Source organism: Dermacentor silvarum, chromosome 11 (assembly GCF_013339745.2).
Source record: "Dermacentor silvarum isolate Dsil-2018 chromosome 11, BIME_Dsil_1.4, whole genome shotgun sequence".
NCBI lineage: Eukaryota > Metazoa > Arthropoda > Arachnida > Ixodida > Ixodidae > Dermacentor > Dermacentor silvarum.
Window position 1 is genome coordinate 98,489,491 of NC_051164.1, and position 18,199 is coordinate 98,507,689.

General features: G+C 44.1%; 1 protein-coding gene across 1 annotated transcript in view; it reads left to right on the forward strand.

Moving 5' to 3' along the window:
* The first annotated feature begins 28 nt into the window (after nt 1–28).
* Nucleotides 29–18,199, forward strand: part of LOC119433580 (dynamin-binding protein-like) — a 58,879-nt gene continuing 40,708 nt past the window's right edge. The window contains exons 1-3 of the mRNA XM_037700830.2: nt 29–566; nt 9,634–9,811; nt 16,425–16,680. Of these exons, the coding sequence (XP_037556758.1) occupies nt 477–566; nt 9,634–9,811; nt 16,425–16,680 (524 nt within the window). The 5' untranslated portion in view covers nt 29–476. The remainder of the gene's footprint in view (nt 567–9,633; nt 9,812–16,424; nt 16,681–18,199) is intronic.

Here is an 18,199-nt window from a genome sequence, read left to right on the forward strand (position 1 = left end):
AATCTCATTATTCTATGTTATTGCACGGGGCGATGCGTTTCACGGATGGCGCGCTTATGCTGCCGTAGTAGCGATCTGGATTTACCGAAGCATTGGACGCTTCTACTCGTAAAGAGGCCGCGGATGGGAATCTTCTCTCCAGCGCCGTCCGAGAAAAACGATCCGCCGCGTTCGACCGCGTTTGAAGGCGGCCGTGCGACGTGCCTCGTACGACTCTATCCCATCGCCGCCGCCACTGCTGGTTTCTGAACTCGGCCGACCAGCTGAAACCCCTGCCATTCTCGGCTGCCGTCTCGTTACAGCTTGGACTTTATTGCTTTGTTCATCGTCCGCTGATGTTAGGACATCGGAGCCCGCTTAGACAGCTGTCAAGCGCGATAAAGTGTGTGTGTCTGTGTCGCCGGTGAGAATTTCCATTTCGGCTGGAATGCGGTGCCCGCAGTGACGACTTCGGTGCATCCGAAGAGTGATACGCGATGGAGCCCGGCTCACTTGTGAAGGCTCTGTACGACTTCAATTCAGGTCTCGAAGGAGAACTTTCGATAAAGAATGGAGACTTGATTCAGGTGAGAGTACTTTCACGCGTCTTAAGCACCGTGTGCGATCGCTCGTCTTTCTCGTGGCCTTTTGTTGAGCTCGAGCTAAGCTCTTTTTTGGGCATCGAAACCTCAGCACAACTAACCACGGGCTCGGAGGCAGTTTCGGCTTGCGTGCCGTGGTTGTCTAAATTTGGTTCATTGTGCTTATTTGTTGCTAATAGCTGCAACAACGCTATGTAGCCGAGTTCACTGGCTTTTCATGGATCGCGAGCAGCTAACAGAAATTGGCGCTGAAGGGTTGAAATCCTAACAGTGTCGCGTACGGTTTCAAAGTGTTGATGGTCGTGCCTCTCTTTGAATTCGTGTTGCCTGAATTGAGGCCTTGTTTCGGCACATTTTTGTGCTTAACTGCTAATGCAACGCAAGGATTTACATGGCGTTGGTTAGTGGTTTCGCATGCGCGTTTTCACGGTTTCGCATGCTTGAAAAACGCGTGGTAGGCGTGTAAAAAGGAGGGGTGTCGTGCTCGCGTGCGTACTACGTGGTTTCACGTTTCGCTGGTTGTTTTGCTGACCGTTCGTTTTCTTGAAATCTGCCGTGCACCTTGCTGGCAAAGCGTTCCGTGAAATAGCATTTTTCTTCCGCGTTCGTGCGTCGTTTTTCCTTTCCACTCAAACGCATTTTCACGAGACGTGAACCGTAACGAAAACATTTTGTCGGAACAATTAAAGCAACGCCTCCTCTAATAGCTGCGTTTGTCGGACATGGCATATTCTTGGCCATAAATACTAACGTCAGGGTATGGGTCTATTTGTAACATATCATACGGGTCATCGACAAGGGGCCGTATTCTGAAACGTTCGCCTAGGCGAAATTTCTTTTTTCGCTTTCAGGCGTGCGCCGATTGGCTGTTTTAGCAAGATTGGATGAGCTGATTGGGTGGTTGAGCCCAACGTCATTCAATTTTGCTCAACCAGCCAATCAGCGCGCACGCTGATTTCGCCTAGGCGAAATTTCGCCTAGGCGAACGTTTCAGAATACGGCCCTAAGTCGGCATCTTGCACTTATGCGGTGATTTACGGCATGTTCTTCTGTAGGAATGAACACTCTTGCAGGAACATTTGAGCTGCCACGGGCATTTCGCTCAAAGGCCAAGGTCGCAGAGCGAACGATCTCTTTGTAACATCCTTTCTGTGCTTAATTATCTATCTGTATGCCTCAGTGACTAGCAGAACGTCATTCTTTTCACGGCAGGACAACTATGCACCGTTATGAAGCGAACGCTATGAAATACTGCATGCAAAGTGTACTGCGAACTCTGTGCTGTTGAGTCCTGCTTTAATTTGTACCTAGCGGGGGGCTGCAAAAAAAAAAAAAAAAAAAAAAACGACATTTTATTTATTGTATAGACATGAACAAGGCCTGCTGTGAGACTGTTCAATCTCACTGAAGCAGCACGTAATGCGCATGCCTTGCACTTGAAATCAGGAAACAAACACAATTTTTCAACACTGAAACTGTTTTAAGAAAAAGGTGGAACGGCACACAATTTTGTTTGCTCATTTCCTAAATAAGGCACATTGCTTTTATCTCTCAGAATCGCCTTCTTTTTTCCCCCATCTCCTGTCTGTTTCTTTATGCAAATATATGTTATCAAGTTATATTACTGAAGCCTTATCGTATCATGTTGAGAAGCACCTGGAACAAACACAATTTGTGGGGAGGCTTATCAGAGAATTTACAATTATAAAAGATTTCTGCACATAAAGAGGGCTCGACAAAATTACAGTGCCAAAGAAAATAACAATAGGAAGTAACAGCATTACCAACTTCATTAGCTCGTACCTTGGAAAAAAAAGAAGTGCTCATAAAAAAAAAAAAAGATATAGCATCTTACGAAGCATAGGCAGTATCGTATGCACTGACATTGTAATTGACTAATGTCAAAGGCTTTAACACATTTTGCTCGTTCCATTCATCTCTTTCCGAGCGAAAAACGTTCACCAGTTGTAACTGGATTAGCATCCAGTTACCATTTGAAACCCGTTAAAATTATCTGCAATCATCAGAAAACTGGCTGTAATCCCTTGCTATTTTTTCATAGTAACGTGCGAGCGTCAGTTGCACATGTTGGCACCTTATAACAGTGAGAAGTGACGAAATTGGTGATAGTATACGCAAGCACACCAGGGAATCTCCAATTCGAATACTATCTTCTACGCTGTTCACTTCAGGGGTGCATGAGCCCTGCTTTAGTTATCCACATGGCCCCATTGTGCACCGCCACAAATAGCCAGGTCACGTACCTACAGGTAGTATGTGCAATCATCACTACTGCTTCTATCTTTAAACAATTGCTTGCACATGCTCATAAGTTTCAGTTTTTTTTATCTTTATTTCCTGGCACATGTGCCGGTTCCAGTAATATTAAGAAAAATATGTGGTTGATCCCTCTTATATAGGAATCGGTATAGAACACGAAAGTGAAACGTGTCTTCACAGAAGTAGTGTAATGTTTATTGCACATTGATATATAATGTCTATTGGTGTTTTGTGGCTAAAGCGCCCTTAGGCGTTGATGCACCCACGCTGACGCCTGGTGGCACGTCTCCTCCATCACGACTACCAACGTCGATGACCATGAGCAACCGTCGTGCATATGGAAGCTGCACTACGCTGCACACGCTAGCACAACGCGAAAGACGAAGCACGTAACTGACACACTAATACAACGCGCAAGACAAAGCACGTAACTGAATCGTCACCGAGTCAAATCAGCGCGTACAGCGCGTCGTAATTGCAGCCTCCGTGATCAACTTCAGAAACATTTTCAGAGCTAATTGCGGAGGCCACGCTCCGCTGTGCTGAGTACGGTGAACGCCACCTAGGTGGCGTTGGTAGTGCTTCTTGATGCCAGCGTCCCTTCGAATTACAGTGTACTAGAAGAGTTGTAGTGCGCTCACACCGCGGCAGAGCTTGACGCACTTCATGTCGCCGCCGACAGTGGCGCGGTTCGCAGCGTCACCTGAAACTTTCCTACGCGTCGCGGTAAAACAGCTATCGCGTGTTGCTGTTTTCACCGTATAAAAGTAAAATGCACGACGTGCAGTGCAGGAAAGTTCTTTTGGTGCATCTTCGCAGTGTGCAGTGAAATAAATTACTATTGTTGCGGCTGATCTACAGAGGATTGGCGATTTTTTTTTTTAGCCGGAGGCACGGATGAACTAGCCTTGCTATTCATGCTGTTCTGTTAAAGGCTGGATACGGCCGCTGCAGTCACGGTAGCAAGAGGCACTCGAGTTTTTTCTGCAGCTGATCGATAAAATGGTCAGTGTGGTTCAACCACAACCACCGCGCATCCGCGTTTCCAGCACCACCGCGCCGAATTTAACCACCACTTCCAGTTTTTTTTTTCGCAGGTAAGGCGTGCAACGCCTTAGACATTTTCACGTTGCCCCATCTATTCACGAAATTAAATATTTAGGTATCACTGCTGCACAATTTAAGCTGGTTAGCTGGTTATTTATGTATTACATCTTTCGTAACGTTAATGCGACATGAAATCGAAAGGGTGAAAATACTAGGTACACCGGTGAGCAAAAGTATACAGACCACAGGGTCGCCGAAAAAACTCAATTTCTTCGTAATTAACATGCATAAAGTGGAATTGACCAGTACACGTTAAAGCTCGCAATGCCAAGATTGGACTGCAGTCCTCAATTTCAAGTTGCATTCGCAGGCAGTTGAAAAAAATCAGCTTTATCGCGCAATCCCTGGTCCGTATACTTTTGCTCACGGGTGTACATTTCTGCAATAATTAACAATGTTTATTTACAACGAAGTAAAGAATGATCCCGGAAGCGACGGGAGCAGCCGGTGCAAATTCCGAATAGCTACTGTCTAGTGCGCTTCGGCTTTTCTTCGCGGTTGCTTGGTCCCTTTCACACCATTTCCTTTTGTTCCTGAGCTTCGGTGTCGTCTTCGTCACGTACTGTGGTAAATTCGGAAGAATCGTGGGAACAGCGTTTTCTGATAGCAGTGGCAATTGTCACGAGGAATTCACACCTCTTTGCATTCTATATTTATAAGGTGCACAGGTCCCTAATTATGAATTGCGGTTCGAAGTGTAAATCACAGACTTGCAAGATTCCTCCAGTGTCTTATCTGCGCGGTTGAGGTTCCTCTCCCATTCCTTTCGCCGTTCTTCATCACGTGGAACGCTGAGCAAGGACGCCTTTGGTGCATCTTTCACACAACTGTAGGCAGATCTGCACTCGGGTTCAAAGCAGTATTTTCGACGGCGGCTAGCCATTCTCACTCACTAAGAGTGCACATTGAGTAAAGCGTCAAGCAGAGAGCAAGCAAAGAGGATACTGCTGAAAACGCCGGCGGGACTTGCAGCCGAGAGCCGACAACGTCGATATTAAGTGGTTAGTTTTCAGAAAGGAAAGGTTGGCGCTATCTTCTGCAGCCCTTGAGGGAGAACGGTCAACGTCGCGATCCGACAGAACGTACTCCATACCAAGCGAGGGAAGTTTTCAGGATGGATGGATGGATGGATGGATGAGGCTGAACCCTTTAAATCGGGCGGTGGCATACGCCACCTAGCCATGACTATTAACATATTTTGTACTTTGTGGTGGGTGAAATTTCACCCCTGCCTTGATTTTATCCACCAATCAGATAACCTCTGTTTGGTTATTTCTACCCGCTTAAAGTCTATTTTGCCTTCACTGTCCCTAAACCCCAATGCTTTGAAAAAATCAGCCCCGTTGCCTTGCACTGTAGGGTTAAGCCCCTTACAGAAAAGTATGAGGTGTTCAGCCGTTTCCTCTTCTTCTCCACACGCACAGCACAACGTGTCTATACCTTGGTACTTGACTCGGTACATCTTAGTCCGCAATACTCCCGTCCTGGCTTCAAACAACAAAGAGCTTCCCCTAGAATTATCCTAGATATTTTCTTTGGCAATTTCTTGCTTGAAAGTTCGGTATGTGCCCAGTGCTGATTTCGTCTGCATCCCTGTTTTCCACAGACCCCTCTCTGTTTCCTTAACCTTTTTCTTAACCGCTGTTTCCTGGTTTGCACCCCTCCTGCAGTCCAAATATTTGATTGACAATTTTCTGGTCAGCTTCCTCCATTTTGTATCAACATTCCTCATGTACAAATAACTGAAAACTCTCCTTGCCCACCGCTTTTCTGCCATCTCTCTCAATCGCTCCTCAAATTCTATCTTGCTGCTGGCTTCCCTGCCCTCGAATGACGTCCATCCCATGTCACCCTGTACCCCCTGATTTGGTGTATTTCCGTGTGCTCCCAGAGCCAGTCTACCTACCCCTCGCTGCTTAACTTCCAACCTTGCTCGAACCTCTGATCTCATGCACAGGACCGCATTGCCGAAAGTCAAACTAGGGACCATCACCCCTTTCCAAATCCCTCTCACCACTTCGTACCTATTGTAATTCCACAGTGCCCTATTTTTCATCACAGCTGCATTTCTGCTACCTTTAGCCGTCACATATTTTTCATGTTCCGTTAGGTACTCAGCCCCATTGTTTATCCACACTCCAAGATATTTGTACTTATCCACCACCTCCAGCGTAACCTCCTGTATCCTATGCTCGCTGCCCTGATTATCATTAAAAGTCATGACTGCCGATTTTTCTTTACTAAACTTCAAACCTAAGCTATCTCCCTCTTTACCACAGATGTCCATTAATCTCTGCAAGTCTTCCTTGCTGTCAGCCATAAGTACAATGTCATCTGCATACATCAGTCCTGGTAATGACTGTTTAATCCATTCTCCCTGCTTGAAATAGGAAAGGTTGAAGCCAAGTCCGCTCCTCTCTAATTTTTTCTCTAATCCTTGTAAATACAGCATGAACAACAGAGGTGACAGAGGGCACCCCTGCCTAAGCCCCTGCTGTATCTCTATAGGCCCAGATACCTTGTTTTCCCATTTTATAAGCACCCTGTTACTTTTATAGATATCTTTTAAAAGATTTCTTACTCCATCTTCCACCTCTAGAGTGCCCAGTATGTCCCACAAATCCTTTTGGATTACACTGTCATAGGCTGCCTTGATATCCAGAAAGGCAAGCCATAGGGGCCTGTGTTCCTTTTCTGCTATTTCAATACACTGTGTCAATGAGAACAGATTATCTTCTAACCTTCTTTGTTTTCGGAACCCATTTTGTAGTTCCCCCAGCACCTCCTCGCTCTCCAGCCATGCCTGCAGTCTGTCCTTTATAATCTGCATCACCACCCTGTAAACCACTGACGTCACTGTTATGGGACGGTAGTTGTTTATGTCGGCTTTGTCCCCCTTTCCCTTATATATCATGCTCATCCTGCTCAGTCTCCACCCGTCAGGGGCTTTACCGTCCATTATCATTTTGCTCACTGCCTCTCTTAATGCTTTCTTAGATTTTGGGCCCAATGTCTTTATCAACATAATTGGGATGCCATCAGGACCTGTCGACGTGCTACTAGGAACCCTCTTCTCTGCCCTTTCCCACTCGCTTTGTGCCAGTGGAGCCACTGCACTGACTAGTCCATCCTCACCTGATTGAGCACATGCTATGTTTCGTTCTTTAAATTTTTCTGTCATCATTGTTCTTATATGTTCCATTGCCTCATCTCCCTCTAGTCGAACACCTTGAGCTGTAACTATAAACCTCTGCTCTAGGCTAGTCTTATTACTCAAGGAGTTGAGATGTTTCCAAAATTTCTTCGCTGCTTTTCTATCCTTTTTGTTTACTTCTGACAACCATTGGCTCCCATTTCTTCTGATCTTCTCATTGATCAAATTGGATGCTTCCCTTCTACAGGAAGCATCCCTTCTACAAAAGGGATGCTTCCCTTCTACAGGAGAAACTGGCGGCAGCGCCTCTGGCGGGCGCCGGAGCAGTCGACACTGAGTGCGCCGCGGCGACGCGGCGCAGGGATATGGCAGTGAGCACACTGCCCCTATTCTAGTACACTGTACTTCGAATGCTGGCATCGAGGCGTCGTAGTGCTGAGTAGGGCGCCTCGATGCGACGCTGGCCATCGAGGCACCCTAGTGCTGAGACCACCGAAGCGTTCACTGTCGGTGCGCGTTAGTGTCATAATGCAGTACTTCTCTTTTCTGCTCGTAGGCGGCGGCACCGCCCCGAGCAAGAGCGCGGGTACACGGAGGAGTGTTAGATATATAAGGCGCGTCTGTGTAGCTCTCTGCAAATGCGTTTGTGGCGCAATGGGTTAAACGCTCGGCGATCTATCGTCGCGGACCGAGAGGTCGTGGGTTCGATTTCCAAATTCTGCATGTTTATGGAACTTTTTCTTCTGGTTTCTTTCTTTGTATTATGTTCGTGTATGTTCGTGTGACGTATTTCCGTGACGGAAATACGTCAGTGAAGTCTTGGTGGACCCCGGCATAAAACACTTTCGTGTTAAAAAATGGGAAGTGCATCGAGTGCTTTGTGCACTTGCGCATACTGTCGCTGATCTCACTGCTTATTGCAGGTATAAGGCACGACTTGCCGTGCAGCCTACGCTTGCACAATATTAAACATTGCAGGTTGTACAAGCTGGAAATTGATCCAGCTTGTACAATACTACTATATCAGGTAATATGATTGCTTGATAAACCTGGGTTGTTCTACAGTCGAACCCGGTTATAAAGAACAGGGTTGTGCTCTAAAAATAGTTTTCTATGTCAGGTAATTCGAGATCCCCAAACTTGCCAATAACAAACTTAAATTTTTGTGATGCCTTCATTATGTACAGATTTGTTTTCTCCATTTGAAAAATGGAAGGATTAAGTTTACTGAAAACAAAACTACACATACATAGTTGTCAGTAATTTTTGCCTTTGCCTTAACGTTTTCCTCAGTGTCACCAAAAATAGCAATGTCACTGCGCAAGATTGCGTGCACTTCCTCCCCTCCACTTCACTCAATGTCGGCCCAATATCGGCACAGCGCATCCACCGCAAAAGTGCATCCCGAAGCATCGGGCAAGGTGGTTTCCTCATCTAGCAGCAGTCACTCAGAGGTTGATATATTGAATGTCCAGTTCATTACGAGGGAATTATTTTATGCGAGTGTCAGTCAGTCAGTTTCATGTGTTTGATATAGAAAATAATTCACTTTATCCTGGTTTGTTATATTCGGGTTTGACTGTACTAAGGCAGAATGCCTTTATTCACATAAGCACTTCTCCGTTTTGGAGCACCACAACGCAAAAAAGAAAAAGTCCCACGTTCAATCAAAGCTGGTTCCGCCGCCTTTTTTTTTTTCTTCTGCAGTTTAAGAGACAAGGAGGCAGCGGTGCAAATTAGATGGCAAACAAGGATAGCTGATATTCTTGTTTAGATCATAAGGAAGAAATGGGAGTTGACAAGGCCACGTAGTGCATAGAGCAGGCAGCCAGTGGCCTAATAAAATAATGAAAGGGGTGGTGTTGAAGTTATGGAAATGCACTAGAGGACAGCTGGAGATTAGGTGGTACAATTACATTAAGAAATTAGACAGAGCTAATTGGAGACTTGGAAAGGCCTTTGCTTTGCAGTTGACACGAGTTAGGCTGATGGGGGTGATGACTGTTTGTCGCGGGACGTGACAATATAGAGTTTTAGCTTGTCCACAAACTGTCCAACTGCAGTGCCATTGAAGAACTGTTGTGCCGCATGAGTGTTGTTGTTGAAGAAAAATCATAAAAGGACTGCACGTTAGCAATTATGTCACTACTACCTCTTTACACCGGCAGTTGAGTAGAATATGGCAAGTCACTGCAGTGTTAGCTCTGTGTGCTTTCTGGTTAGACTACATCACAAGATAGTTCTACCAGCATTGCTGCTGTCCGTTTACGGACAAGCAGAAACTCTCTAATGTGGCGGTAATTGCTAGTAAGAAGCTACTAACATAATCTACAACAGTGATGACAGGAGTGTAACTATGAACTATGAAGCTGTAAAACATGAGCGGGAATGTCGGAACGCTGTGGCTGACATCTGTCATCTCGTGATATAACAATGACTCACAATGTAACAATGAGCCTGACCTTCTGGACTGCCACCCTTCTTCAACACCGTTTGCCGGTCTTTGTGCAGGTCGTGGCAGCCGTCGACAGGCACTGGACTCTGGGCAACCTCCGTGGCCAACTAGGAAAATTTCCGTCCGCATTTGTGGTCGAAGTCAAGGTGCCACAATTATTGCCCGGACAGGAGCTGTTTGCTGCCATTGCAGATTTTTCGTCTGATGTGCCGGGGGACCTGAGCTTTCGATGTGGTGAGTGTACAGAGTAATGAAAGAAATATTACACAAGACGTCACTAACAGGCCTTTGAATCTTGTAGCTCAAGACATTGAGAGAGGGGGAAAATTTTTTTGCAAGCAGTTTTATTTCTTGCATAGACCAGTAGTTTCAGTTGGGAGTCTGGTCAACATTTTTCAGGATTTGTGATGGTGCCTCTAACATCTCTGATGCGGGTATTCTTAAGAAAACATATGCTTTTCCTAATGGTCAAAAGGCGGGGTCAGATGGAACCCTGCGTGTTTAATACATTTGGGGGGGGGGGGGGGGGGGCATTTTGATCACTTGGGGTTCTTTAACGTGCACCTAAATCTAAGCATGAACATGTTGTTGCATTTCACCTGCATCAAAATGTGGCCACCATGGCAAGCACCAAACTCGTGGCCTCGAGCTCAGCAGCGTAAGCCGTAGCAAATAAGCGACTGCGGTGGGTAAAAATAAAATAAAAAAAATAAAGGCAGTAAGTAAAGCAAAGGCTTGAGCAATCACCCCTGACATTGATCTCACTAGGATCCTTACATTAAAGCGCATGTAGGCTCGAAGCTACTCACTGATAGCCATCTGGTAAATTGGCTTTCACTGACCCTTGCCCGGTTCAAACTGAATTTCGGAAGAAAAGATCACCATACTTTTTCCATTTTTTTCGGACTTAAGCCAAAAATGCCGAACTCTGACATAATAGTTCAGCGGAAACCCGCTAGGTGGAGAGACGTAATGACAGGGAAAAAAGAGACATCCACCGAATCGTGCCCAACTCTATTTCACCATTTTTATACGTTCCAAGTGTGATCCTTTTATTTGCTAGAAGCATGTTGTAGAGCTTCTACAACTTAAAAAAAATTGTCTTAGTACTCACTTAAAACTTTTTCCTTTAGAACTAAATTATGGTCACACCTGCACTGTTTTTTTGCTTTGATGAGTTTTATACAGATTGCTTTCTTTTTTTCATGTGTTATGTAGCATATCACCTCATTGTCATTATCCCAGTTGTGATGATTTCTTTATCATAGAAAAGCAGTATTTCCAGTTGGGCTATTGATAGCACTGTAACTCATTTATTGTCATATAATCTCTCACAGCATGCAAGACAGACATCTATGAGTGCTCTTGTAAAGAGTTTTAAAAGGACCAAAAGCTTGCTATGTAATTTTTGCCCACATTTGGCTGGAACAGTCATTTCTCTTTGCTTTTATTACATGCATTCCAGATCATTCTGGTGTAACCGATTTTTTCATACTGCTTACAGTTTGGTAATTAAGCCACTTCAGTACCAGTGATATGAAATTTCTGATGTGCTAAGAACTGTATATTGTATAACGGAAATAAATATATATTTGAATTGGGCAGACCAAACTCATATTGAGTGCAAAATGCAGCAATACTATACAATGATAAATTGTTGTATAGCTTTACAGGCAGAAGTCTCTGTTTGGTGCCCTTAATGTATTCTTCTTTTTTTTTCCTAGGATGATTAGAGTTTGATAATTCGCAAAATGTATCAAATGTTCACATTGTGCTACCTGTCTGCAAAATTGACGTCAGCATGTTTTTCCTTTGTTTACCTTGCTTGGACCTTTTCAGCATCTGCAACATGGGGTAGTAAACAAGCAATGAATAAACATTGCATTTCATTTGAAAGTTAGCAGGAACAACCTGGCCACTTTTCAAAACTAGATTCTGTACAGAAACAGCTGAAATACATGGAAGTGGCATGAAACCTACGTCATACTGAGCTCATTGGCGCCACTGTTTTATTGGGATATTAAAGAGACCGCTAGCCCGTGATACTAATCACCCTATTTCTGAAAAAAAAAAAAATGTAGATAAAGACTTGGGTGCGATTCTTCTAGCATTGTAGACTTGTTTCTTTCTAGTGTTTCCTAAAGACGTAGTGTCATGACATTTTCAACTTACTGTTTTGCTTTAAGTAAAGATCCAAACCCTCTAAACCCTAGAAAGAAATACTGGCAGAGTGCACTAAATAATTTATTATAACGCTTGTTTCTACGAACCAGTTTTGCCACCCGAGAGGCGGATGTATCAGGGCATTATGATGAATTGGCTCACTGCATTCCTGTGGGTGCATCCCAAATGAGTGCGCGCAGCACTCTTGTTTATTACCCACCGTGGTTGCTTAGTGGCTGTGGTGTTAGGCTGCTAAGCACGAGATCACAGGATTGAATTCCGGCCACGGTGGCCCCATTTTGATGGCGGCGAAATGCGAAAACACCTGTGTACTTAGAATTAGGTGCATGCTAAAGAACCCCAGGTGGTCCAAATTATTCCAGAGTCCCCCACTAAGGCGTGCCTCATAATCAGATCGTGGTATTGGCACGTAAAACCCCATAGTTTAATTTTAATTTAGCTCTTGTTTATTTGTTTATGAGCATCAGCATGCCATACTTACTCCTGTAATAGAGAGTTTTAGCTTATCCACAAACACAGTCGCATTTGTGGAATACTGGGTTACCATATATGGTTTATGGCAGATGATGATGATGATGATTTCTTGCGTCCCCTTTGAAACGGGGCGGTGACAAATAGTCACATAGTCTGCTTGAGTTACTCAGGTATGCTATACATGCTTTTCATTCTAGCATTTTTGTATACATCTCTTCAATCCTTTTTCTATTCCTCAAAACTTCTCTATCTACCTTGTACCACTACCTATGCTTGTAACGGATCTGGTCATATCAATCTCCTCTCTGCTTTTTTTTCCACCAATACTCTAAACGTCTTTTGCTTGTCTCGACTGGTGACCAGTTGATGCTTCCGTCCACTTTAAATACAAGCTCTTCTGGAAAGTGTACATTACCTTCGGGTCTCGCTGGGTGAATCTCTTCTCATTCCATTAGGATGTGCTGAGTGGTCTCCGGATTTTGGCTGCAGCATACAGATGCCTCATCTAGTTCCAAATATTAGCTCCGGTATGTTTTTGCCTGCAATAATGCTGGCAGCGACATCTGGTGACAGATGACGCCATTCTGCTTAACTCCTTGTGTAAAGTGTTGGCAGTGGCATACTCATTATCTTACAGTACTTCTACGATTTTCCTTCAACAATAGCACTGATGCAACACACAAACTTTTCAAACGCATTGTACTTGGATAAATCATCGCAAGATGTCGCTACTAGCTTTGCTACTGCTGTCTAGGGCTCCGGTAATCTCTATACGGTAAGTAGTTTATGAACAAGCTAAGACTCTCTAATCACTTTTCTTTTGTGGGAAATTCGTGCAGTGTTAGGGAGTGTGATAATTATGTGTGAAAACATTTTTGATTTAATGTTTTAGGTACCAAATAGAACAATAAAAGAATTGAGTGGTTGTAAATCAAGATAATATGTATTATGCAAGTGTGCCTATTATGCAAGCACGAGAATTATGATAGTAAAGGAAGTACTTAGCCTTATTGCTGCATGACCTCGCCTAACTTGTGCCATGATGTGTCATCTGTGTCATGATGTCACAATAATGTTGATGATGCCAGGTCTGGCCCTTCGATGCCAGCTTATGTATCAAATTAAAACATCTTGTGTTTCCCAGTCTTCATGTTTGCCAAGTGTCATCTTTTTATAGGTGAGAAGCGTATAAGTAGAGTTTCTACAACTTAGACAATATGTGTCACCATTCCTTCAAATTGAACATCTGTCATGCAAGAACATTTTCTTAGGCTGTGTCTTCTATTTTGGTTGTCGTGGTTTGAATAGCCCAAGACAGTGATTGTCAAGAAAAGAGTGCATGAGTCGTGCTGGCAGAACTCTGAAGTCATTACCTTCACATGCAGTCATAAGACGTAAACATTCCTTAGCGTGACAGGATACTCTAAAGGTTAAGCCGTTATCAGTGTAACTGCTCGTGCTCTGCAGTAGCCGTGGAACAAACATTTGCTGGTCCAGTGGCTTCTTGGCTTCAGTTATGTCATTTACATTTTATGAGAGCCCTCTGTGAATTGGTCATTTACCCATCTATGTGAAGACGTGAGTTCCTATGGTTAGAGGCGTGCACTTGACATTGGAATGTGCACAACGGCTATCTAATCTTGAGGCACACTTTTATCTCTCACCATCCATGATATCAGATAAGGTGTCTACGAAGTTTGCACATTAGGCAGTAATTTTTGTAGGGCGCCGCCCCGGGCTCTATTTTGTAACCTGCAGCGATGCAGCAGAAACAATGTACACTTGCAAGCGAAAGTTCAGAGACCGCAGCATCAGCAAACAACCTAAATCTCTCCTAGCATAGTCGCACAATGTAGAATTATTTTAATGTATTGCATTGGTTTAACATGTGCGCATTGGCTGTATCTGTTTTCAATTCCGTTTAATTCAATTTATTTTCCTTTACCTGAAAGGAAGGACCATTCACTAAAAGCTACTACATTTAGTAACTTGACAAGGTGAATGCTCCCTCGTAAGATAGCAATGGACCATTAACAGACAGTTGCGTATATACAACCATAATAAATAATTGAGGTACAGTGGTGAAGGTGAAGAGTTACAATAAAAAGAAAAACAATTCAGTGGTAATTTACCGGTAAATGCGAGAGAAATACGTAACGCATTATGTTGCGCCTCTTTGAGGTCCCGGACCATTGATTAAAACCCTGTTCTACACATTGAAATGTGCTGTTCAGGAGTTCACTTGTGACATGTCTTGTGCCACTAAGTGCCACTGACGATGGTTCGTAGCAGAACACCGTAAGTACACACAGGCACGCGTGCTCTTTTATGCTCTCCAATCCCCTCACCACCTCTACCATGTGATCCCACGCTTCACACGCATTTACTTTTTCCCACTTTGACACACCTAATGCGAATGCATTAAAAGTAAACAGTATGACTGTAACAGACAACTAACATGCACAGCTTCCTCAGGCTTCAAACAAAGCAAACAAAGGTAAATGTAAGCACAGTACACATAACATTACGCATATGCGGCATGGGGGTGCTTGTACATAACAAAAAGCCTTTGTAACAAGAAAAGGAGGGAATGCCACCCTCTGCATTGAACATATTCATCACAAATATGTCTAGTAGCTTTTATATCGATATCATTGTTATGTTGATACCTTTATTGTGAAATAAATTTAGCAAGGTAAGAAGGCAATAACGTAGCATCTGCTTCACCGCCTGCAAGTCATGGCTGTGAAAAAAAATTTTTTTGGGAGTGCCTGTGGTATTCAAACTTTTGCTCGCAACTGTACATAGAAACATGTTTAATATGCTTAGACCCTAAGGCATGGCACTACATGTTGTCATGCATGTTTTGAAATGCACAGAGCGGTTTACTGCCAAAGAAAAAAAGAAAAGATACAGTCGACATCACGTCGTTAATGATGCAGTTCACTCACCTCAGTCCCATGCAAGTGTAGTTGTTTTTGTAGTAGTGATTGAAAGCTGTTGTGACGTCATTCAGTTGTAGCAGGCCTTTGGAATTTATAAGCACTGCGCTTTAAACATTTTTGAGAAGTGTGGTATCATAATAATGTTTCATAAAGCCTGTTAACGCCATAGCCTTGTAATGTTTACCCAACTAAGCCTGTAAAGAGGAGATGCACCCTTCATCTCATGCGTACTCTGCTTTCAATTTACCTTGCTTAGCATGAGACTGATGAGGCGTTTCAAATTAAGCTGCATTTGTTACATGCACTTCTGCTATAACAAAATGGCCGTTTTACAGTAAAGGTAGGCTTAATAAGCCAGAAAAGACTCAAGAATGAAAAATGGATGGCGACAAAGCCTTAAAGTTCGCACTCCAACTCGCCATGACATCATGGGTTTTGAGAGTGTCTACTTGGGCCTAGTTAATTGTTTCTAAATAAAGAATTATTTCACTGCATGCTAAAGGAGCCAAAGAGTCCACTCAGCAAGTTTCGAGAAGCACTGCTATGGCAAAATGACCCAAGTATGAGAAGATAAATTGAAATCCAAGACATCATTGTGACGTACGGGCACTAAAATTCAAAGAACAGCTACATCCCTTGTGATTGACTCAGATGCAAATGTGGCTTAGTTTGACAGTGTCCCGAATAGTACGAGGACACATGAACATCGTGTGCGTATTGCGGTTTCTGTGAGACACTTCAGCACTTGATGCTAGAGTGTCCCGCTTTTATTGTGTGGCGCACGTTGCTAGTGAGAGGCTGTGATTTCCTTGTCCTTCAGTATACGACCCTCGATGAATATCTGTAACCTAGGTGTTGTGTGTCTCAACTTGATCACCATTTGTAGCTTATTTCTATTTGTTTCGAATGACAAGAACTCTGAGATTATTTCTTCCATTTTCAACATTCCTTTAGTAGTGCAACCTGCAGTGACCTGCTGTACTCTGGTTTATTGTCATTGTCTTGCTTTGTTTTTGTCATCTGTCATCTTGTTCTTTGTTTCTTCTTTCCTTCCTATCTTCCATTTCTATGTTCTTGTCTCCTCCTTTCTGAAGAGTAGGCAAGTGATGTTCCCCTTCCTATGGCGCTTGCCAGCTTGCTGCTTCCTTTCACTTTCCCCTCTTTCAAGTGTATAATATGCTTTGAAACCAAATATTAGTACCAGCACTGGTTGGTTTGAAATTCGATCGTGCCTCGGGTCACAGGCGACCTTATCATCGGACTAGCCGCGGTGGACGCGAACTGGTGGAGGGGCCAGCTGGACGGACGCGAGGGCATCTTCCCACTCTCGCATGCCTGGATGTTGGACAGGGAGACTCTCCGCTCCACCCAGGGGTCGCAGAACGTCGACCTCTGGGCTCGCGTGCTCCAGAACATAACCGCGCAGCTTGACGACGAGATGAGCCTGTGCAGTGGCGATGTCGTGCACATCCAGCGCATCATCGACAAGGACTGGTTCTGGTGAGTGCCACCTTGTTAAAGGTCAACTATAGTGAAATGTGATTTTTTTGTGCAAAATTTGTTTTACATGAGTAGTATATACCACTGAAGCAATCTTAGCAAAGCCGCAGAGCCTGTAACCGTATAGTTTTCTTGCTAGCAGCCTTTAAAAAGCACCTAAGCAGACTACGCGTGCACCTGGAGGTTGTCGCTGAGACGTAAGTCCCAGCACGCCACCTCTGAGATTTTCCAGCCCACCATGGGCACCCATGGGTGCCACCTTATCTCAGGAGTCATGCCGAGGAACCGTGTGTTCTAGCTCAAGTGTAACTTCTAGCACGCGGTAATGGTGGCGTGTTTTTAACAGTGAAGCTGTGTAAGCTAGCCGTAATTCGTGGTGCATATCAAGAAACTACCAAGAAGGAAAATAAAATAAACTTTCTTGCCGAGGCGGGATTTGAGCCCGCATACCCCTGGTCCCAAAACGAGCTTCGAAACCACTTGGCTATACAGCCACGCTTGCAGAACATGCATTTATGCGAACCATATGATGGCGTTCGAGCATCGTCATCTTTGTCCACAGCTGGCCCATTCGTACACCCGTGCTCTGCAAGGGGAAGAGGTTTTGTGCACTATGAGAGCGAAAGAGAGAGAGAGAGACGCATTCACAGAGCGGGTCTCCTGGAACGGCGGTGTCGGTGTTGCAAGCTGCGCTATGCAACACGCAGTGACGGCCGTAAGTCCGAGACGCGTGAAAAAAAGCTATTATCATCGTGAGTAATAAGATTAAAAGTTCGCGTGCACTTCCGGAAAATGCTAGCCTACTACGAACGCCCAGCTTTGCTGTTTCAAGTGTTGTGCGGCCGAGTGCAAGGTTAAGCGTTTTTTTAGTTTCGGTATCACATACGACGAATTTTGCAAGCTTTTCGTATTTCAAATGTAAAATTTTGCAGAGATTCCTCCATATCTATGCTATCTTAAACTAGGCTTTCTACACAGTCCGAAATTTTAAGCAGGCAACACATAGGCGGGCAACACATAGTACGGCACAGCGTGCGATGTGAGTCGCAACAGGTCTGAAAATTTGGCTGCTCTGATTGTTATAACCTGGTCAAGCCCATTGGCATCTGTCCGAAACTAATTTGATGCTTCATTTGGTATGACAGATTGTTTATAGGATTGTATGCATATCACGTCACGTGTGTTTTGCGTTACTCAATGTTAGTTGTGTGTTATCAAGCTGTTGCTCTTTCTTGTGTACATTCTTCTCTGCCTTAGCCGTCACCAAGTTCTTTTGGAAATAAAAATGTATGGAGTTTGCCTTTTGTTTTACTTCTCCAAATCTGTATGCATGTTTTTCTTTCAAAGGTGCATTGCATGTGAGCTTAGCCTTTGTTCTGGGGTTTTTAACATGTTGCTCTGGGAGCCTTTTCATCAATTGCATGATACTGACATGGTTGGGAGATGCAAGAGTCCCCGAATGACCTTGAGAATTGAGCCTGAGACTCGTGTACTTGTTTAGACTTCCAACTAGGGTGTC